We start from the raw sequence: 22,595 nt of genomic DNA, 5'->3' as shown, positions 1-22,595 counted from the left end.
GTCACTGCAGCCATACGGGCCAATCAGGACGAGCCAAAAGGTCGGTAGCCATGGGGGTTAGCTTGGGTTCAAACATGTGCATAAGTGGCAGATGCCCCCCGCGTTGGTCCCATATGTGTTCACGGACAGGCAGTGATGCAAAAGTTTGGGCAGCTAAACTTTTGTATCGGTTGTTTTTGGACCAAAGTCCCAACATAATTGATAAATAGATATGAAACGTACAGCTCCTTAATCTGCTTTGCATTTCCTCTCTGGCGCATATTTCAACAATTCGAAGTTATAGTAATTAAAGTCGTTAGCTAAGCTCTGCATTGTTCTCTGAGAGGATGGATGAAGAGACGCGTGGGTGGAAGCAAAGGGTAAGGGGAGGTGTGTGTGTGTGTGTGTGTGTGTGTGTCTGTGTGGAGGGAGTGTTGTGGGGGGGAGACAAGGACAGCAAGCAAACAGCTCCACTGAGTAGGAGAAGTACAATGAGCCGTGAGTCAGAGGAAAAGCAGAAGCGAGAAAAAAGAGAGACATAAGCTGAGTAAAGGTCAGAGTGCGGAGCGCGTTTTTAAAATGCCAGAATACTGAATATGTTCAGGAATGTAGTTTATGATGCAGAAACTCAAAATGTACCACTGAAAACACAGCAGATTATTACACAACATACATAATATACTGGATTTTTCTACTTGTAGATTATGTTTTGTCACCTTATTCTATGATATTGATGGAGATGCTGATAAGAATTATTTATTGCCTTTTTCATTTTTTATTTTTTAGGTAGCTGTATGGATGTGATTGCATTAATATCACCAAAAACACAAAAACAAATCCAATAAAATTCCCATCTGCAATAAGCTTCTTTCAGACACCAGTCACATAAAAAAGTGTGATTTTTATCACTATGCTGCATTTAATCCTATTTTCTAATTTATGGATATTGGATTCGCTCATTGAACAAACAGCGGAGAAAATAGTAAAAGTAACAATTCCGGCGACACAGTTGTTTACAGTTTTTAAACTTCATTTATAGGACTTTATCTTGACAACGATGAATCAAAATCCTCACAGTGATGAGAAACGTGTCCACGATAAACGACAAGCGATACGATAAATGCTCACCTCTACCATGCGGCATCAGTTCTGCCTCTGAAACCAGCGCAGCACGAAGCGCTGAGAAAAGCTCTTTGGTTGGTTCATAGGAGGTTGTGTGTGAAAGCATCCCATAACAGCTCCAACACGTACGCACCAACCAGTCCCTCGCTTAGAGTAAGACAAATGTTCACTGCAGCTTCTCTAATTACTGTAATGAAATCAGAGAATTGTGCTTTAATTTCCAAGTTAAGCAGGATATTGCATTTCTTTTTTTTTTTTTTTTTTCCAAAAAAGTTTGCTGATTTGTCTGGGGGTTCGCAACACAATTTTACAGTTAACAGTGAAAAATGCAAAAGGGAAAATGTTTTTTTCGAAGCTTGGTTTTATGCAAATGCCCGTTGCAGGGGTGACCACTTTTGCTTAAAGCCTCAGGTTAAGCAGCTTACGCACACAAAAGAATGAAGGCTAAGGCAGTAATCCTTGGCACTTCGAAGAACAAGATGGTATTTTTTTTTCCTTCTCGTTTTTTAAAGCAGTTATAAGCCTATTAAAGCGTTTGCTGCGTGCGTTTCTCGTTTTGACTCGTTTGAACCAGAACCTGGGTCCAACTTCGCTGCTTTTGATTAGAATGCCTTCAGAGCGTTAAGCAGATCTAATTATTCATGTCTCATCGGGTATTCTACGTAGGAGGAAATTAGCGAAGGTGAGCTAAGAGAGAAAATGTATCCTCCAGGTCAGCCATTCGATGACCCGACGTGAACAGCGGTATGGCCTCGTTGCATTACCAGGGAAACTGCTGGGATGACTCATTTCTTGGGAAGGTGGAACTATTATAGAGTTAAACTAGATTTTATCAGTTTGAGATACACATAAGCATCAGTAAAGGAAGGACATAAAAACATGGCGCACCATTCAGAACCACGCAGCTTCTCGTCTTCCAGCCTCGCCTGCGTCTTTTGCCTGAAGAAAGTCCTTCTGATATCAATAACGGGGCAAAGAAAACCACTTCTCTACAACAATCCTGGGCAAAATTATTTTTATTTCCTACAGGCCACGAGAGAAAAGGTGAGTCAATGCCAAACGAAAGCCGCTGCTACTTTTTATTTTGTGCACAGAAAGAGAACGCGATTGATTTCGAAGCTCCTAGAAACGACGCTCTGGAGAGCTCACTTTTTTTCTACACGCTCACACCAAACATCTATTTTATCACACAGTGAGAGTAAAAAGAAGAAGAAAAAAAAAATCACAACTGTTGACATTATGGCATGAGGAGGACATCAGCATGGCTTGTTTAGCAGCCATGTGAAGCAAAAGTGAAGCTTTAAAAGGAAAAGATAGGAAAGAATAAAGTGTAACCTGCCTACAGTAACTCATTACTGTTTGTCAGCAAAGGTTACAAAACTCTAGGAGAGAAGGAGTGTAGTTTTTTGGAGTACATCTTTCTTAATAAATAAAATCTTTATTTTTGAATAGCTGATATAAAAAAACAGCATAGAGGTTTGACAAGAAGCATAAACAAAGCAAATCTGAAAAAGGAGGCAAAATAACTTTTAAAAGTATTTTTACACTGCCTTGTAAAAGTATCCACATCCCTAGAAATGCTTTAATGTATTTTCATCAAGTTTTTCATTTATTTTATTGAGATTTTCATACGTTGAACCATCACAGTTTTGCTCATAAATGAAACAGAAGCAACTCTGTACATAGTTTTCAGGCTTGTCCTCTGGTTTGGCTCTGATATCTTAATCTCTCTCTTAATTTTATACCCCTAAATAAAATCCTTTTCAACCAATTGCCTTCATGACTCAGTCAGTCAGTGAGCAGAGTGTACCTGTGAGTAACTTGATCTTGGTATGAGACGTTTGTGGCATTGAAGAGCAGCTCGAAGCAGGGTTCGGTTATGAAACCACATAGTTCTTACAGCTTGTACCGTTCAGCTCATCGTGCAGAAACGGAAAGAGAACAACCTCAAACCTACCAAGACATGATCGTTCAAGTAAACTGACAAACCAGGAAAGCAGAGCAGTAATCGTTTGGGAGCCTTAGAGACCCCGGGGTCATTTAGGTTGAGCTCCGGTGAGCCACAGCTCAGGTCAGAGCGGTCTGGTGATAACTACGTTGCACCAACTTGATTTCATCATGCATCTTAAGAGTGGCAAGAAGATAATAAGTCATGTTTGAAGTATGCCACAAGACCAACATGTAACTTCTCTTGACTCGCATGCAAAATGCAAAGTGTGATGGAAAAACCAATTCAGCATGTTCAGTTTTACATAGAACAGCAGTATCCCCGTGTTGCTGGGATACTTTTCTCCAGTTGGAAGAGGAAAGATAAGAGTTCACAGGAATATGGATGGAATATTGGATATATATATATATATACATACATATATATATATATATATATATATATATATATATATATATATATATATATATATTTTATTTATTTATTTTTTTTTAAGTTTCAACTTCTTCCCTTTGCACCATTATTTGCTTCTTAAAAAAGAGTTTGGGAATTGATTTGTGTTGATCTATCACATCAAATCCCTAATACATTGATGTTTATGGTGGGAACATACCAAAATGTCAAAAAAAAGAGAGAGAGAAAAAGTTCAAGAATTATGAATAGTTTCATGGGAAAAAAAACATGTATAAGTGGCAGATGCATTACTTTATCTGTATTTGCAGACAGCAATTTGACACGGCTGGTTAGTAAAATATGAAGAAAGCTGTCATTTTTGGTCTACATGTGCTAATAAAACACACACAATAGATGTTCCCATGGTGTGCTGCCTGGACATGTGAAACCCTGCAGGTGTGAGAGTTGAAACGTCTAAACGGAAAAGCAGACATGAAAAGAAATGGCTGAATCCTTGTTGTTGTTTTTGTGCATCGGCTTTTCCCGAGGGTGTGTGCTGTGTCTTTAGATAGACGGACGGACAAACGGAAAGGGCAAATGGACGGATGACTGGAAGATTAAACCACACTGAAGCATTACCCTCACTTTACTGATGACACCATTGTTATCAGCTCTTTGCTGTATGAAGAAATTAACCAGCTTTGACAGATACTTGCAACTTTATTTGCTCTTTTTTTTTAACTTTTTCCTATTTCCAGCTTCCTAACTTTGGATTTCTGTTTTTATTTCTTGTTCTATTTGTTGTTGTTTTAGCTGTGTGTCACTGCCACGCTAAAATCAGAATTTCTCTTAAAGGGACAAGAAAATCTCTGAAATCGTCAGGTTTTCCCTGGGCTGGTAAACGGGATAGATGCGCCCCTTAGTGGCCGAAAGCATGTAACACAAGCCAGGACACGGAGTAAATATATGACGTAATAAAAAGATTTAAGAAAAGAAAAAATAATCAAAAAAATTTGGCATCTACTTTGAGATTCGAGCAACAGTCTGTTTATGGAGATGAAGCAGAGCCTGCCTTCAATTTAACAGGGACATTTGTGCCACACACAGAGTTGCACAATCTGTCATTTGAGAAGTTGCACAAGACATTTTGTTAGAATGGAATATGAAAACCGTAAATCCATCAAGATTTCTTGGCTGATTTCTCTGTCATATTGGTGAGATGTTTATAAGAAGGGAACAAGGCGGGGACAATGAGGTCGTTGTACCTTTTATAATATACCTAGTTGGATTGTAGCACCAAAGATGGTGCCGATGTGGACACAATTTTATATAAACTACAAACACTCTTACACTTAAAAGGCCCCTTCCAATCACACTGAGCTGATGTTGGTCTTTTGAAGCAACAGCCTTGAATTTCCTGAGGAAATAACTGATACTTAACCTTTTTTTTTGTCCTAAAACTAAACTCTGTCCATGTTTACAAAGTGGGACAAACAGTGAATTAAGTTTGTTTCTTTGAGTTTTCACTCTTGGAAGTAGATAAAATCAATTCCATAAACGATTACCGAGCTCTAACCAGATGTGGATCTGGACGAGCCGTGTCCTACTTGCCGACCTCAGAAAGAAATCCCAAATGAGAGAGAAAAAAAAATGAAGACGTGGTAACAGGAATGACAACATCAGTTCAGCTAAAGACGTGACCAACACCAGCGTTGGCATGGTTATGTCCTGGATGACAGACGATCCACACAAATGCATTCATGAATGGTTGACATTTTCTTGTGTAAAAAATACGTTTGGTTGTAACAGCCTATCATTACTTAGAAGCCTCACTCAGCATTTCATAAAAGCGTTGAGAGCGATCATCGTACAACTCAATATACTCAATAATTAAGAATGTCTTGATGAGTCTCATCAGATTAAAAGGACCTTTTTGAACATAATAACCTTTAAGTACCTTTTTGGCATACGTTTCATTAAGCTCACGTTTCTGTTTCTAAAAGTAGAACTTTTTTTAATGGTCTGATGCGATGTTCTAATTTTAAATGTTGTGTTTTCATTAACTGTTAGGGGAAAATCATCACAATTAACAGAAATAAAGGATATCAAACATCCGTGTGTGTGATTAATCTACACAACGTGTTCAATTAGCGAGAAAGTTCCTGAAATATATTTGTTTTTCAATAATATTCAAATTTATTGAACGAGTCCGTATGGCCTAAAGTATCTAACAAGAACTTAACGTGCCGTCACCCAATTTTCAAAATAAATATCTTTTAAAAGTGAAATTGACATGAAATTCTTTAACTGAGGTCCAGGCATGCAAGAAACAAAACCCTAGTTTCATGGTAAGAGAGTAAAAAGTATTTTTTTTTCCTTTTAAGAGATCAAGAACTGATCTGGTCTTAATTTAAATCTAACATTAACTCAAGTGTCACAAATGACTGGCAAACTGATCAGTTACATGTATGCTGCTACTTTCATTATTATTATTATTATTATTATTATTATTATTATTATTATTATTATTATTATTATTATTATTATTATTATTATTATTATTGCAATATGCTTAATAACGCAATAGGAAAAAAAACTCATTTATCCAAAAATGACCAGGAGAGGGCGACAAAACGCAACTAAACTGGAAGAAGAACATTGGCTGCTCTTGCAACGGAATCAAAAGAAGCACAAGAACTCAAGAACAAAATCTCCATTGCAAATGTTTTGGTTAGGGTGTGACTTTAAGGGGCGATTCATAAACACTCAAAAAAGATGGGGAGTGTTAGAGAACAATAAGAGTTTACAATTTCTTTCACTCTTCTTCATTTCTCTTTCTACTTATGTATTTGGTTGTTTCACTATCAACAGACTGTTGTTATTTTTTTAGGGGGAAACGAAACGCTGTCAGAATGTAATGCAATGTATATTTCGACAACAACAACAAGGTCATTTTGTTTTGTTTTCCAATGAACAACTTTTAAGAGTAGTTTCATTTTCACAGTCATTTCAGATCAGTAAACCGTTTAATATTCCTTTATTATTCTTTGGACGGTTCCATAAACTCTGCGAAACTGTGACACACGCGGTGTTTTATACTTTTATATTTTCTTTGAATCGACCGCTGAGGCTTCCGTTGAAATTGCTTTACAGAATGAATCTCTTGTGTTCTCGGAAATCCACTTTGATAAGTAGGCGGGGCAGAAACTGGACATACCTAAGGTAAGTCGCGAACTTGAGTGCTGTTGTTCTCCATCCACGCACTCCCTCCTTTTCCATTCCTCCTCCTGTCACTCTGCTCCTCCCGTTCCTCCTCCTCTCGGGGATCAGAAAGTCCTCTGCGCTCCGAGGCGCACAGACGCGCTGGGGAGTCTCCGTCCTATCAGATAAACTTCTGTAACTTAAACAACAGGATCCGCTTTGAAAGAGTACCCTCTGGACGCTCTTGGATTTTTTTTCTTTTAATTTTTTTGGGTTTTTTTTGCCTTCTTGGTGGGTTCACTCAATAAAGCTGCTTGTTTTGCCCAGAGCGCTGGCACAATGAGCGCGTTCTGTCCCAGATCGACAGATTAGAGGTGAGTTGGACTTTAACCTGCTGGAGAACTTTGTTGGATTTAGAACCTCCTCCTCCCTGTGGAAAGTATCTGCTTTTTGCCTGTATGTTTTGAGAAGATGTGCCCATGATTATTAAAACAACTGGAACCTTTTTAGTTAAAGATTCACGGAGATTTAAGAAACCTCCAAGCTCTTGCCTCATACCACAGTTTTTCCTAGTGGCATTACAGTAATTGCTTGGTGTTAACATTATCTTGCCAGTTTGGAACTTGTAATTGGGGCATTTCACCACAGTGAGCAAGTACAAAAGGACTGTCAACTGCTCTCACATACTTTCTTTCAGTTTCAAGCAGCTTGCCCACTGATGTGTCTTGACTGTGACTGCTCTATCTCCTGAACTTTGTTAATAAGTAATCCATGTGAATTTGGACACTCTCTGTGCTCTTTGACACTGACTGGCGTTCCTCTCTTTTGTTTATCTCAAGGGTGGAAATCTTGACTACGAGGGTGTTTTTTGGGGGGTGGTTTTTTTTTGCACTGAGATCTCAGCGTTTCACCACAGATAGAGAGAAGAAGAACAGCCATGGATTTGGGAAATGATGTGGATTTATCCAACAACAACATCACACCTTTGTGGAGGCGGCGCACAGACTTCAGTGAAGGTTCCCAAGACTTGAACAAACTCAAGCCACGACCCGTGAGCTACCACCTAAACGGGGTCACGACTGGAGACTTCTCTGCGGGGGACGATGGACGTTCCTTCACGTTGAGCCAGCCGCCCCAGCCTTTAAATGAAAACACTATGGTGTTAAAGCATGTTTTGCACAAACCCTCCGAAAAAAAGCGAATCGTTCGGAGCATTAGCATTGGGCGCCTCTACAATGGACGCTTCTCATTGTCCAAGTTTAGGGCTGAGGATAAGAGAGCTACGCTGGACAACAGGGTGTGTAATGGAGGTAGTAACAGAAGAAATAACCAGAATGGAAGCGTTTGCTCTGAAAATCATCACCAGGACACGCAGAGATCGACCACAAACCCTCTTGATCTTGACTTGGAGAAAGACCAGATCTCCTCTGGAACAAACATACCCCCACCTGAAACTCCCACCGACAATTGTTCTTCACACATCCATTCTCCACACACGCCAAATCACTACCACTACGAGCTGTCTTCACAGTCATCGATATCCAGCTCTTCATCTCCAGGGTACGGTACCCTCTCCCCCTCTCACAGCTCCTCTTCAAGCATCCCCTCACTTTCGTCTTTGACCTCCTCAGACCCTCCGACGCCCCGCTCCCCGTCGCCAGCTGACAGAGGGAATCCATTGCAGTCTCAGACAACCTCCCCAGCATCCTCATACGACACCCTGTACGCCTCCTCCTCTTCCTCCAGCTTCTCCACATCGCCGTCGCTCTCCCCAACTGCATCCCCCTCTCCTGCCGTCGTCCTTAGCACCAACAGCCCCGCTGCTTTGAAGATGGGCACCCAGCAGCTTATTCCCAAAGGACTGGCATCCGATATCCGACAAACCAAGGCGCCTCCTACTGGGACCCAACGGCTGGGATTGGACCATTCCAAACGAGCGATGAAAGTTCTCAGCATGGTGGAAGCAGGAGGTTACTTTTCTACGGGAGGGGGCCACACCAAAGAGGCAGAGGGAGAGACCGAAAGCCCCGGGGCGTTACGGAGAGCTTTGAGGAGTACGTCTTACAGGAGGGCAGTTGTGACTGAAGTAGACAAGGACGTTACCTTGGTTGAGTTAAAGATGCCTGTCATGGAAGGGCTTGAAAATCCTGGTTCGCCCACTGGCTCAACAAACCTTTCCACCTTAAGTCCAACAAGTGCTGAAGCACCAAAAGCTGCCAGCCCCAGGATCACAAAGTCTTCTAGCCCTCGGATGGATAAAACTATAAGCAAAAAGAAAAGCAAGGTGGGCCAATCTATTCATGAACTTATAATGAATATATTTCGGTGCTGTAAAGAGGAAAAATGCAATATGTGTGTTAACTCTTAAGAGAGGGGCACGCAAACAACACTTTGCTAACAGAGAATGGATGTTTTAGTAGCAGTAGGTAGAGGGTCTCTTTCAGTAGAAATGAGGGTTTTGTCAAAGTGAATTAAGTCATGAACAGTTTCAAACACAAATCTGTTTTGACACAAAACAAAAACGGATGGTGATCTGAATTAGGTCGTGGAATGTGATGGATTTGGAAAACTTTTGCACTTTAGCAGAAAGGAAAAATATTACCAAGTTCCATATTGGTAGATGTGCTATAGAAGACTGGAAAGTGTTTTTTTATTATTATTATTATTAAAAGATGCTTTAGCAAGTTTTGTTCTCAGGATATGCACATTTATGCAACAAGGTTACGATTATTACTTGTTTTTTCCCCCCCTGTGATATATTTGTCTTATTCAATTGGACTCTATATCTGACACAATAAAAGAGGAAAACTTTGTAAAAAGACACATAATCAGCAAAAACCTGGCATTTTAACAGGTGGATAAACATTTAGGAGCCACTCTAGTTCAGAAGTGTCGCAAAACTCCTTTTACTTCTCTCTGTAGTCAACAAGTCGTAGCCCCTGTAAACTTTGGTAATCTGTTGAATCCTTTTTGTGTCTTTGTTGTAGCTGGTTGAGATTTATTGACTGGGTTAATCTCGGCCTCTCTGACGGCTTAACATAGTGTTGTACACAAAGATTGCTTTGACACAAACTTACATGAGCAGGAGGGGATAAAGTCTGAATCACAAAACCACAACACAGACTGACCATTGTGGTTCAAGCTTGGATTAGGACAAAGCCTTGTAGGAAAACAATTAACGTATTTGTTGGCGGTTATGATGCAATAAGACAGTGTAGATACATGTTTCCTTGGTACGCCACAGTTTAAGTTGATTGTGTTTTTTTTTTTTTTTTTCCTCTTTCAGATTCCAAATAGGAAGAAGCTGACGTCTCAACGGACATTTGACAGTGAAGGTAACACCTGTCTTTTTGGGTCATTTTTTATTTTTGTTTTTATGCATTCAGCTGTTTTAATGTCACCTTACTTTGGAATTAAAAATAGTTTATTTTTTGTCACAACAAACACATTTCAGAAGAGGAGCTCTACCAGAACTACAAGGAGAAGGCCCTGCATAACGACTCCGATGAGGATGCTGATTCAAGGGGGCCAAAGCCCGATCAGGGCATCGTTGTGCAGTACAGACCCATACGTACCTCCTGGAGCCAACTGAGCGTGGTTAGATATAACACACACACACACACACACACACACACACACACAAACAAAACCCGCAGTTAGTTGTGTGTAACTTATACCCTTTCTCTACACCCTGAGTACTCGCGATCCGGCTGCTGCGGTTGCAAAGTGCTGGAATCCTAGTGCTCCAAAGAATGCTGTCACAACCAGTTGAGCCATATTTCACACCCATCCTCCTCCCACTTGCCTCTGTTTTTCTCTGGGACTCTCTGTTTATCAGTGAAGCGCGCTGTCTCTCGGACACACTCGGCCTCAGAGGCAGACAGTCCGTCAGAGTCAGAGGACGTCTTGGAAGTACTGCTGCTGCTGGGCGTCTTGCCAGTGAGTGAGCTGGCAAACCCTCGATACTCACACTGTAAATATGCTCAAAATGTTCCCCATAGGGATATGAGGGATGATCCTCCGTTGCATAATAATAGTTACGGATTGGAATCTTCAGAGATGGATATCGGAAGCGAGTCATCTAATTTATTGGTTGTTTTTTCTTTTTTTTCCGTTTCTTATTAAATCATTCCAAACCCATTTCATCATCTGTTTTTTTCGTTTGTTGCGCAAGTTTGGGATGAAAGCTGTGCGTTGGAGTTAATTAGTATCAGTTTCAGACTCTAATGAGAAATTACTAGCAAGTTAGAAAACAAAATGGTTGCTGGTATTTAAAGAGCCACCGCTCTTCAGTTTTCCCATATATTAAAGCTGCATTTTCAAGAATACATTTTTCCAAGAGTTTGTTGATCCTGGGGTTAATAAGTATTCACACCCAAGGAATAATACAGTATTATAGCACCTCCAGCAGTAAACTGAGCCTCATGTCTTTTGTACTTTTTAAGCTCAGTACCAATGTTTTGAAGCATTCTGTCGACCAGTCATCTACAGCTTAGTCTGGTTGAATGGGCAGTGTACAGGTAGTGCTTTTAGACCCTTTCAGAGATGTTCAATTGTCTTTAGTTTTTAAGTTACCGTCTTTTGGCTAGGACACTTAAATGAACACTGAAGCCACACCTTTTTTTAAATCTTGGCTGTCCTTCAAGCTGTCCTTCTCTCCAGAGCTCTCTGGAGGAGGTTTTCTTCACTTGATTGAAATTATTAAGACCATTTACTGCCACAAAAAAACCATGGCAGTCCTCATGAGTCTTCCGAATCATCATTAGCATTCTCATCAAAAACAGAAAGCCATAAAAAAAAAAAAAAAAAAAAAAACCTCTTCCCCCAACATGACGTTGCCACTACCATGCTTCACAGTAGGGATGGTTTCAACCAGGTACCTATTATTTCTTGATGATTGGTTCTTTGTTCTTGTTGCGTCTGACCTGACAGGTCCTTTTTGCTTTTTGGCTAAATTTAAGCAGGTTTCCATGAGGTTTTCAGTGAGTAGCAGCTCCCGTCTGGCTACTGGATTGTGGATTGAAAATTGGATTGTGATGTGCATCAACAAGGGTTAAACTTAAAACCGGTTCTTACACCCTGGTGGTTGCAAACGTCTTCCGTTTCTGAACAGTAGCAACTGTAGCGCTTTTCGGGATACTCAGTGCCTATTTCAGTAAGTGCACTCCGATCCAGATCGTGCCCAGTCAAGTAAAATGACTGCATATGGACTCCAGCTGACTTGCTGAAGCATGTGAAATCATATGCATCTGTGCTTTCACTTGTGTATTGTAACAAATTTGGGAAAAAGTGAAGGGCTGCAAATACTTTCTGATGGTCCTTAGTTGTAATTGGACCGAGATGTAATTTGAGCATAGACCATCTTCACCAGACTGGCCAGTATTTTTCTGAACTAAGAGTTTTTTTTTTCCATCACAGCTGCAGTACAGTTTTGGATATTGTGTCAGTTTGGTTTGTGTTTCTGTAAATCTCACATTGGAGAGTCTTAGTCATGCCTTTTTTTTGTTTTGTTTTTGTTTTGTTTTTTGGGAATGGTGAAGCATTGCTGTTACTGTCAAGGTGTGACGGGAAACTTAGTTCGGTTTGAGTCCACGAACCAGACATACAGGTTGTCTTCGAGTGACTCACAGCCTATCGGGACATCTCACTCAGCCCTGCTTTTCTCTTGCCCGTCTTTTGTTTTTTAAAATTTAAATGGGACATCAAATCCCAGAAATGATGGTGTTCCAGGACTGTCAAAAGCTCCAGAAGGTGCGGCCTACCTGGAGTTTACATCCTGCGGTGTGACCTTGAGCAAATAAAACAGGTTCATCTCATATGATGACACCTAATTGAATGTGTTCCAGTCACGCCCTGAACTGTACAAATGATGGTGAATTCACCTGGCGCTGCCTGGAAGGTCGTTGCCTTTGCCAAAGAATATTCAAACGGGGAAGTGGAGAGCGGTCAAAACAGACAGCATAAATAATAAATCATAAAACTGATATCTGCGCGTGCAGAGGGAACTGAAAGATCGCTGAAGATGTTTGACCATCTACGGGATTGCTTGTTCTTGTTGTTTGGCTCAAAGACTTCAGGGCAGATACCACCACAGAGTCGACGGCGTTTCTGGAGGAGGCGGTTTCGCTTCTGTTCACTTCAGACCCAAACAGGCTGAGAAGTTGGTGGAAGTAAGAGAATACCTTGTCAGGAATGAGGCCTGAAAGACAGTGTAATGCTTATTGATAGGTGTAACGTTACCTATATGGAATGAGGTGAAAGAAGAGAAGGAGCCATGCTTGCTTTGGTTGACCCTATCGCAACCTAGGCATTCGCCTCGAGCTGGTAGCCAGGATGTAGTGGAGCGGTGCTGAAACCTCCCGCACCTGTTGCTGCGTTTAGCCGGTCAGCTGGAGGCTGTTTTTGTACTTACAGAAAAGTTCAGTTGGGTTGTTTGTGCATACTTTCTTTTGTGGAAAAACAGTCACCCACCCTGACCCCAACCCACTCTGTGACCTATGACTCCTTTAAAACTAGAGCTGGCAAGCAAAGAGCTGGTTGGGAAAATGTCTAAATGAAAGCTGCCCCATTACGCTATATGTTTCTCTTTTTCCTTTTTAAATCATTGTGCTAGTGAAACCATAATGTTTTTTTTTTCAGTGAGGTTTTCAATACCATTTAGAGTCCCATTCTGGCTGATGACCATTTTCACTTAAGGCTGAAAAGTTCAGTACTATTCCTCTCTTAGTCTGTTTCAAGATACTAGTTTGCTTGTATTTTACTGAAAAGTGAAATAAAAAAAATATAATTAATTAAAAAACAGGATTGAGAATTAAACAAACCCCTAAAGATGGTACCAGTCCACCCACTAAACCCGCAAGGACAGACAGGTGGATGGAAATGTTTATTTATTTATTGGACTTGTTGCCATGGTATTTATTTGGGTCAAGCCATTTCCTTCTTTGTTACTGATTTTTTTTTTTTTTTTTTACAATTGTATTTGTTGTATTGTAACTACAGTTAATACATTTAAATAGATGAATGAATGAATGAATGAATGAATGAATGAATGATTTTAATTTAGCCATTAAATCATAAGAGTAATAATTGAAGAATTTTACTTTTCGTTAAGGTAAAGAAAAATGGCCTGGCTGAACAGCTGAGTCAGGAGGAACGCAAAAGACAAGAGGTAGGACTTGTGTTTTATTCTCCATGCCACAAAATAATCTCAAGTGTCCTTACAGACTGGGATAAAATGTCCGTTTGTACCCGTGATTTGTGTCACAACGACAAAAACACCCCCATTATAGTAGAACAATTACAGAGACGCTCTGTTAAGCTGTCATTTACCACAACGAATTATAAGTATGGGAGTCGGTTTTAAAACAGACACAACTGGTTCACAAGTCTTTGTGGGTGAATATCGTTTGCTTTGACATTCCAGACGTGACTGAAGTCTGCAGGTATGCGAGTCGCGTCGACGACAGAACCCAGGGGACCTGAACCCATCAGGTCTCATCTGTGTTGCTTTTCTCTCTCTCTTTTTTTTTTAAGGCCATCTTCGAAGTGATCTCATCGGAGCACTCCTACCTCCACAGCTTGGAGATTCTCATCCGTATGTTCAAGAACTCATCGGAGCTCAGCGAGGCGATGACCAAGATCGACCACCACCACCTCTTCTCCAACATCTCGGACGTCTGCGAGGCCAGCAAAAAGTACGTTTGGCGTTTGTTTGGGGAATCTATCTTTTACTTCTTTGGGAAGATGAGAAAATGTTGTCTTGGCTTAAATGAGCATTGCTTCCAGAGGTGGGCAGAGCATCCAAAAAATTGTACTCGAGTAAGAGTAGCTCTACTTCAAAATGTTTCTGCTCAAGTAAAAAGTAAGAAGTAGCCGTCCAAGAAATTACTCAAGTAAATCTAACTGAGTAAATGAAACTAGCTGCTACCCAATTTTGATTATTTCATGCTACAAACATTCTGCTTTAATGTCATCGCTTGCTATTTTCACTTTGACTCAGAACCGGGCTTTCAGTGACTGACAGAAGGCCGAGGACTCAAGAGAGCCGGCTTCCATTTTTGTGACACAAAGTATTGACTGCAATTAACTGCAAGGAAATATTTGGGTTAAGCTGTCTGCTACGGTGTGTTAGCTCATGTGTTCAGACTGGTTTTGAAAAATTCCTGGCTCAGGTCACGATGAGCTTCCATTTATCTCACAAATGACTGGAAACACTGATCCATTAGAGGCTATGGAAGCTGAGACCGTGGAAATCTCTGCTCCCTCAGCAGTCACTTCGCTGAGTTATTTGTTGCTTCTACAAAAGGAGCCTCAGAGAGTTGCTTGTAGATGTCATCTCTCTCTCTCTCTCTCTCTCTCTCTCTCTCTCTGTCTCTCTCATGGATTTCTTGTGAAAAACATAAGACATGCTATTGGTAATAGCAAAACCTTTAACTTTCCAATTGGATAACATTTGCAGCTGACGTTTTACACAACTGTAAGAACCTCATAACACTAAACTATAAAGCTGTGTAGCTTATGTAATCCCATTGACGCTGAGGGCTAATCTCAACATTTTTGGGGCCAAAAGAAAAAAAACAACCTTTGTCTTTTCTTTATTTAATTAAGTGCATTCTGAACCATCAACACATTGATTTTCTTTTTTGGAGCCACTCATTCAGTGAGCGAAGACATGTAAAGTTATGTCAGTGACATAAAAGTGTGATCTAGGACGATAATGTTGCTACTAAATAAAAGAGGTTCTTTTACGGAGCCTTGTGGAATCCCATGTTGGATTTTTCTTTATTCAGTCTCATAACAAGCAACTGACCCACTTCAAATGTGTGTCAATTAGTATGTTAGTCATTTTTACAAGTTTAGCGTTAAGTAAATATTGTCAGAATGTCATAAAGCTGAACTTTAATACACACAACCTTTGGTTACTGGCGTGAGCACTGGGTGACTTTATGTGACCTTTGAGTTGACACATAAAATGAAAAAATGGAAACTTAGGGGGGAAAAACAAGCACATGGTTATGTAAACGCTCGTATTTTGTTCTTTAACTCATCGGCTTTTCTCTTAAGGTTTGTAATTAAATTTTGTTCTACACATTTACCCATGACACGCTGTCAAAAAGATCCATCTGCTGAAAGGCCATTTTCAGACTGATGACTATTGAATCTTTCTTGCTACATCTCGTCAAGCAGATCTGCAACCAGCTCATCTTTAAAAATATCCATGCATGAAATCATACGAGTTAAAACTGCCTTGATGAAATGTATCGTTGCATTTTTGAATGACTCAGTATTACTCCATCTACTGTGTGGACACGCTGCAACCCATCTCACTTCAGTTCGTCATACATATTCGTGACCCGCACATGTTAATGTGCGTTTGCTCCCTGCAACACCGGTTAAGCAACATCTTTTACTTCGAATTTGAATTTTTGTTTTTCGGAACAAGAGAGGAATATCTGTCTGCAGCCAGGATGCTGTGTAGTCTGTATAATGGAGAGTGTGTGTGTGTGTGTGTGTATGTGTGTGTTTGTCTTCCACCCCCCTCACCCCATGCTTCCTTTACACACAGGCGGGTTCCTGTTTGTGTATTTTTCCTTTGGTATGGCTTACTTAATAAAAGTTTTACATGAAATCTGAGCGTTTAACTGGGACAGGAGCATTTAATGAGATTCAGGATATGGTTTAATTTGTGCTCTTTGTCAGTAGTGGTTCTGCAAATGTCTTTGTTCGCGTGCTGACTTAACTCCAGCAATTTATTGCAGCAGGTTGGACTTATTGGTCTCATTTTTTTGGAACTTTGATCCTCTTAGCGTCCTTAATTTAGGACACGGGGGGCAGAGGGTTAGGACTCATGGCTGTCAAGACATCATGGAAAGAACAAAATTAGACATTAGCAAATGGCCACATGGTCACAAGAAGTACTGTCTCCCATAAACAACTTGCAATGGGTCTGTTGAGTGAAGGAGCCGGTCTTTGCTCATCTGCTTTTCCAGTTGAGCTCGGACACGGCCCGGCAGGTCAAGGGCAGCATCCTGTGTCTGTATCCCCGCTTCCTGTTTGGCACCTAAGCTAGGGCGAGCAAAAACACTCGCTCTCTTGAAGTCGGACAAATGGCATGTCATTAACCCGGCCATCTGTTGGTGCTTAGGAAGAGGAAACGCATCTAATGTAATGGTTACTGCTTGGCTTTTATCTATTTTTAGTGACGGGGAGTTCCGCTTCGTGATCTTACCCCAAGTTTTTATAGGTAACACGTTGATTGGCAGGTCGTCTCGGTATCCTGACTTTGCGTCCGTTAGTGCGTGACGTCTTTTCCTCCCTTGGGGTCATGACTTGATGTCATTCTATCATGGCAGCTCGTGGCCTACTAACCTTTAGTTTGTTTTTTACATTTAAAAAAAAAATCTTTTTACAACCGTGTCTCAGGTTCTTCAAGGAGCTGGAGGACAGACACCAACAGAGCATAGTCATCGATGACATCAGCGACATTGTTTGCAAGCACGCCGAGTCGACCTTCGACCCTTACATCAAGTACTGCTCCAATGAGGTGTACCAGCAGAGAACGCTGCAGAGGCTGGTGTGAGTGACCGACCGATGTCTTCCTTAGAGACGCTCTCTCTTTCTCCCCTACTCCTCTGACTCGGCCTTCTTACTTTCAGCGGTGCCAAGAATTCTGCTTTCAAGGAGGTGCTGACCAGGTTGGAGGGCCACCCAGACTGCAGGAACCTCCCCATGAGCTCCTTCCTCATCCTGCCCATGCAGAGGATCACTCGCCTGCCGCTGCTCTTGGACGTGAGTGAACCGAAATGCTCACAGTAGCTCAGGCCTGAGGAATTACTAGACTTTTTCTTTTTTCTTTGAGTGTTACGCAACGCTTCGTTTATTTGACTGCGCACTGGGTGCGCTCTAACCGCACAGGCGTTTCCGTGACCTCGCGTCATTCTTTAATAATCCCCAGTGATTCATTTTCACTTCTTCTTCGTTTGTTTGTTTCGTATTGGAACTGAATATTTGAGTTCCCTGTGTCTCCCTTTTATCTTTTTTTTCTCATCATAATTTGATTTTCCTCTTCTTTTCTTTTTTTTTTTTTAAGTGGCTCCCAAAGGGGTTTTGGGGTTTATGCTTGTACTATGAGATAATTTTGGCTCCTGAGAAAGTTTTATTTCTGTTTATTTACTCCCACAGTGCTAGAATTTGGTCCCTGCTGATGCAGCGCTGTGAACGACTTCTCTGCAGATTTCTTTTGTTTTCTGTTGTGTGACACTTTAATATTTCAGATCAGCAAACATTTTATTTTTTTCCAAGCAAAGATAACTGTAATAAATGCACAATGGAGTTAGCAAACAATTCCATTTACTAGGGAAATAATCTGTCCAACTCGACCTGGCCTTGTGTGAAAAACTCAGGAATCTAGTCAAATATTTCACTTTATTACTTCAGAACCATGTATGAAGTGACTGTTTGAGGAGAAGCAATAGCTTCTCCATTTAAGTTCAGACTTGGACTTAAATCAATGTCGGGACTTTGATTTAAGTCAAAGTCGGGACTCTTTTAGCCATTTTTGCACTTTTGTAAACTTTTAGCCTACTTCATCATGTCAGACAGGTTCTAGTTTAGTGATTTCTTGGTTTTGCAGGTCTTCTAATAACCAATTCCAGAAAAATGTCTTTAATCGCAGTTAAGTCTTGATTCATTACTTATTGCTTCAAATAGCTCCAGGCTGGTTAGTGTCACTTTCCTCCCCCCCTTGATGAAGAAAGTCATAACTTGAAAACCCTGTTTTATATTTACTTATCTCTGTACTTACTGAGGTCATGTTTGATATCAAAATGAATTTGATCATCTGAAACATTTAGGTGGAAGACAAAAAAGCAGAAAACAGAAAACTCTTTCAGGAGTCTCTTTTTATTGCTCCGCGTGAGCGTAGTGGAGAGAGTGGTCTATCGTCCACGACTGTTTCGTTTTTAATGTGAAACTAGTGTGTGTGTGTGTGTTTTGCAGACCATCTGTCAGAAGACGTCAAAAGACTCGGCACGCTATGAAACATGCAAGAAAGCCTTGCAAGCCATGAGCAAGGTCTGTGTGTTTTTTTTTTAAACCGTTTAATATCTGGATAACTTTGCAAAATAGTGAAATGAAATATTTTTACGCCTTCTGTTGGTCTGTTTATCTTTTCATTTTTGTTGTTGATAGTTCTAAATCTTATTCCCACAGGAATTTAGCTGTCTGCTTTACCACAGTCAAACAAAGACATATGTATTTTTTTTGCACCTCTCTGCTTATTAGATGGAATCTATAATAAAATATTGTTGTCTCCACTGATGGTAAATAAAACTGAATCTTAATTGTCATTAGCAATGCAATAATCTTTTTACTTTTTTTTTTTTTTTTTACTTCTTTTGCCAATGTTGTGCTGCAGCATAATTAACACGCTGTTAAAAAAAACTAATCGTGGGGATTTGGAAGAGTCTGCATTGGCAGGGCCTGATGATTATGGAAATATCAAGAATTAATGTTAATGGATCACCACTAGACTGTAATGGAAAAATAGATTGGTTCCTGCAGCTCTTGGTCTGGAAATAGATGTACAACATCCTGAAATAATTGTTAAAAAAAATGTCAAAGAGCAGTATCAGATTCTCGTGTTAAGATGAACTTGAGTAAAAAGATCCTAATTCACAAACTGAGAAGCTTTTAGTAGGAAAGCAACTTATATCATTGCAAGAATATCACAATAAGTTATTACTGGCGTAATATGTACGTGTACTTCGCTGCAATTTTGTTATAAGCTTAAGTAAACACGTAAAATGCACACATTAAAAACACATAACCTTAAAAACAATGAATTATGCATTTTGAGTTTTGATCTGAAATATTTTCATACAGTCATTTCAGTCAGTAAAAAGAGTAGCAGCCTCTTTCAGCCAGCTAACTGGCAGTGCACAGGAAAAAAACAGTAGGAGAGGCAGAGCAGCATTGCTCTGCTCTCCAGTTAAATCCTTTCTGCGTCTTATCAAATGTACTTGAAAACATTTATTTATTTATTTTTTTTTATTATCCAGTGACTATTTTTTTTCGTTATCTGTGTGAGCAGGTGGTGCGGAAATGCAACGAAGGCGCTCGCACGATGGAGAGGACAGAGATGATGTACACAATCAGCACTCAGCTGCAGTTCAAGATTAAGGTAACGATTTCCCTTTCATAGTTAACGAGTAAATTAAATCAAACCAACCTGCAGGTGGTAATATTTTGTTTTCAAACTGATGTGCTTTGTGTATTATTAACTGAGATGACTCCGAATCGGATTCAAATCTCATTCTGTGATATTTTTACGTCTTACTTTGCATCAAGTTTAATGACTTTTATTACAGAAGACGAGACAAGCCAATTGTAAAACTTCAATTTGTTTGTTAACTGTTTCAAAATACAGTTGTATTTTGCTGATATCAATAAGAAGGTTATTCGCTTTTTTTTTTTTTTACTTTTTTGATGTGCTGCTCATCTCCAAACGCTGGATGTCATTGAACGAGTTGAAAACTAGACGTATTCTTTTTTTTTTTTTAGCTCCCAAACATTTATTTAAATCAGCCTCATAAAAGACACCAGAAGTCCTTCTCATTGTTCTCATTGGAGCAATTCTCAAACCCCTTTCACCAAATTGAATCATTAATCGACACCTTTTTCTGGACTTTTTAGTTCCTCCCGTTTTTCAACCACATTTCATGTCATTTTGACAGAAAGTATAGTCCTTCTTTTGTCGTTTTTTTTTTTTTTTATGACTATTTGCCCTGAGGGTTAATTTCTGCCAAGAAATGCGATAAGGAGAACAAGTGCGCTTTCATGCGTTATCTTTCTCAATGTGAACAAATCAGAGCAGGTTTACACTTTACGCCATGTGCAACATGTCTGTCATCACAGTTAATGAACAATGGACTGTGTCGTTCTTCTAAATCTAAAGGCAGCATTTTTTTTGTCTTTTTTTTTTTTTACGAACATGAAAGCATACTTTACATGACTTGTATACTTGAGCAAATTTTTTCCATTTACTTGGAAAACCATATGTTTGCTTGTTTTGCATCCCCCTCCTGCTGTTGCAGTTCTTTCTTTTTTTTTGTTGTTTTTACTCAGTAACAAATACTCGATTTTTCTCTCTGTTCTAATTGCACTTGACGTGTTTTAGCGTTGAACTGTTGCTTGCTTGTTGAACTGACAACCACTTGGCTCATATTTAGTCGCTAAATGTCGCTCGTCCTCTTCCCTACCTTTCAACAACTGGTCTAAAATGGCAATTTATGTCAGGGGGCAAAACGAGTGCCGCAATGCAGCTGCACGCACACATGTAGCTGTAGCAACGTAAAGCATGCACACACCGCTGTCGTCCAGTTGGCACAGGTCTTCACACTCACTGAACACACAAGGCTTGGCAGCTCATGTGTGTCTAACCAGTGTGGGAAAAAAATAAAAAAAAATAGCTGTTGGAGCATTTGGGATTCACAGACGCCTCTTGTGTCGACAACTGATCCACCTTTGGTCCTCCAGCTGAGGGACGTTACAACGTTCATAACTGAATGCATTTTTATGAAATGTGTTGTTTCGATCTGTTTTTTTTTTTGTTCCCCCAGCCTTTCCCGCTGGTCTCGTCCTCCAGGTGGATGGTAAAAAGAGGCGAGCTGACTGCATTCGTGGAGGACAGCGGCATCTTCACGAAGCGGAAATCCCGACAACACGTCTACTTCTTCCTCTTCAACGACGTTCTCATCGTCACCAAGAAGAAGGGGTGAGCTGGCGAGTTTTCCCAGAGTGTTTTCCCAGAAGCCTTTTGGTTTTCAGGGCCTGCAGCTAAGAATCTCGAAGGCGGGGCCAGCTTCGCAGCGGAGTCGGTTCGGTCGTCGTGTTTGAACTTGTTCAGGGAAAATCCCTTTAGACAAAAAAAAATAATAATAAAAAGATATCTAAACTGAAGGATGCAGACGAAGTTTGAAAAGAAAACAAAATCTTAAGTTTTTTGTCTAGCTATTAGTGCAAATATTTTAGTACAATTAAAATAGCATTTATAGAAAACTTTTTATTAAGATATAGGAGCTTGTTTTAAGCTCCTATATCTCCTATATTTGATTTTATTACTGGCAGATTTCTTTACTTAAAACATAAGTGAAAAAAAATCTCATAGTACATTTACGTTTTTATAAATATTAAAGAATTATTGACTTAAAGGAAGCTATTATATCTTGCTGAAAAGTTACTTGTAGGTTAGTTTTGTCTTTTTCTAAGTATACTTGCACTGGAAACCAGACAAAAAATATTTGGTGTGTGTTTGCTGATGGATTATTTTTCATAGGTCAAAACCATTAATACAAATCAGTTGTTTCAGGTTCATAAAAACCTTCTGTTGGATAAAGTGACATTTAAGTGTTTGAAATAGTAAAATATATAGTTTTTTTTTTTTACAAAATTCTTTCTAAAAACATGTATATTAATTAAAAACATTCTCCAACGGTTGGATTTTTAAACATTTTCAGTGTGACGATAGCTGCTCTGTGCAAGACTTAAAAAGTGAAGATATGACTTTATTGTGTTTTACAAACCTTTGAGGTTGCCAAGCAACACGGAAGCTGCTTCAGGTTCAGCGTCAGCACTTTCGGTATCTCGAAGTTGGTGCTTGTATAACTTGGCTGGAGTCCTGGCCTGCCCAGATTATTTTTGAGATAAGGGACCACGATTGTAAAAGGAGCCACATCCCTGACGGTTGTCTCGTCAGGGATGTAATGGAAAAAATCCGAAGGTAGAGGTGTCTTATACACCGAACATAAGCGTCCAGGGTTTATTAGAGGCCTCTTGATGGGAGAAAAGAAGCAGCTTTAGTCTAAACCGGCTGAATGCAAACATTTCCATGCTCTGACTTAATCTGTTGCTCATGTGTCTCAGAGAACTCCTACCTCTGCAAAAAGCCCAAAGT

General features: G+C 40.0%; 1 protein-coding gene across 2 annotated transcripts in view; it reads left to right on the top strand.

Annotated features, from left to right (window-relative positions):
- The first annotated feature begins 6,780 nt into the window (after nucleotides 1–6,780).
- Nucleotides 6,781–22,595, top strand: part of LOC103148060 (rho guanine nucleotide exchange factor 26) — a 43,715-nt gene continuing 27,900 nt past the window's right edge. Inside the window, exons 1-11 of one of the 2 annotated variants that reach the window (XM_007566674.2) lie at nucleotides 6,781–7,017; nucleotides 7,483–8,927; nucleotides 9,930–9,978; nucleotides 10,098–10,240; nucleotides 13,755–13,811; nucleotides 14,177–14,337; nucleotides 17,066–17,218; nucleotides 17,299–17,431; nucleotides 18,641–18,715; nucleotides 19,734–19,823; nucleotides 21,262–21,416. In XM_007566674.2, the coding sequence (XP_007566736.1) occupies nucleotides 7,581–8,927; nucleotides 9,930–9,978; nucleotides 10,098–10,240; nucleotides 13,755–13,811; nucleotides 14,177–14,337; nucleotides 17,066–17,218; nucleotides 17,299–17,431; nucleotides 18,641–18,715; nucleotides 19,734–19,823; nucleotides 21,262–21,416 (2,363 nt within the window). In that variant the 5' untranslated portion in view covers nucleotides 6,781–7,017; nucleotides 7,483–7,580. The remainder of the gene's footprint in view (nucleotides 7,018–7,482; nucleotides 8,928–9,929; nucleotides 9,979–10,097; nucleotides 10,241–13,754; nucleotides 13,812–14,176; nucleotides 14,338–17,065; nucleotides 17,219–17,298; nucleotides 17,432–18,640; nucleotides 18,716–19,733; nucleotides 19,824–21,261; nucleotides 21,417–22,595) is intronic. The other variant, XM_007566675.2, reaches the window with a different exon arrangement.

This window comes from Poecilia formosa, unplaced genomic scaffold, assembly GCF_000485575.1.
Source record: "Poecilia formosa unplaced genomic scaffold, Poecilia_formosa-5.1.2 Scaffold197, whole genome shotgun sequence".
Taxonomy (NCBI): Eukaryota; Metazoa; Chordata; class Actinopteri; order Cyprinodontiformes; family Poeciliidae; genus Poecilia; species Poecilia formosa.
The sequence above is the reverse complement of the archived record's forward strand: the minus strand, read 5'-3'. Positions and strand labels throughout refer to the sequence as shown.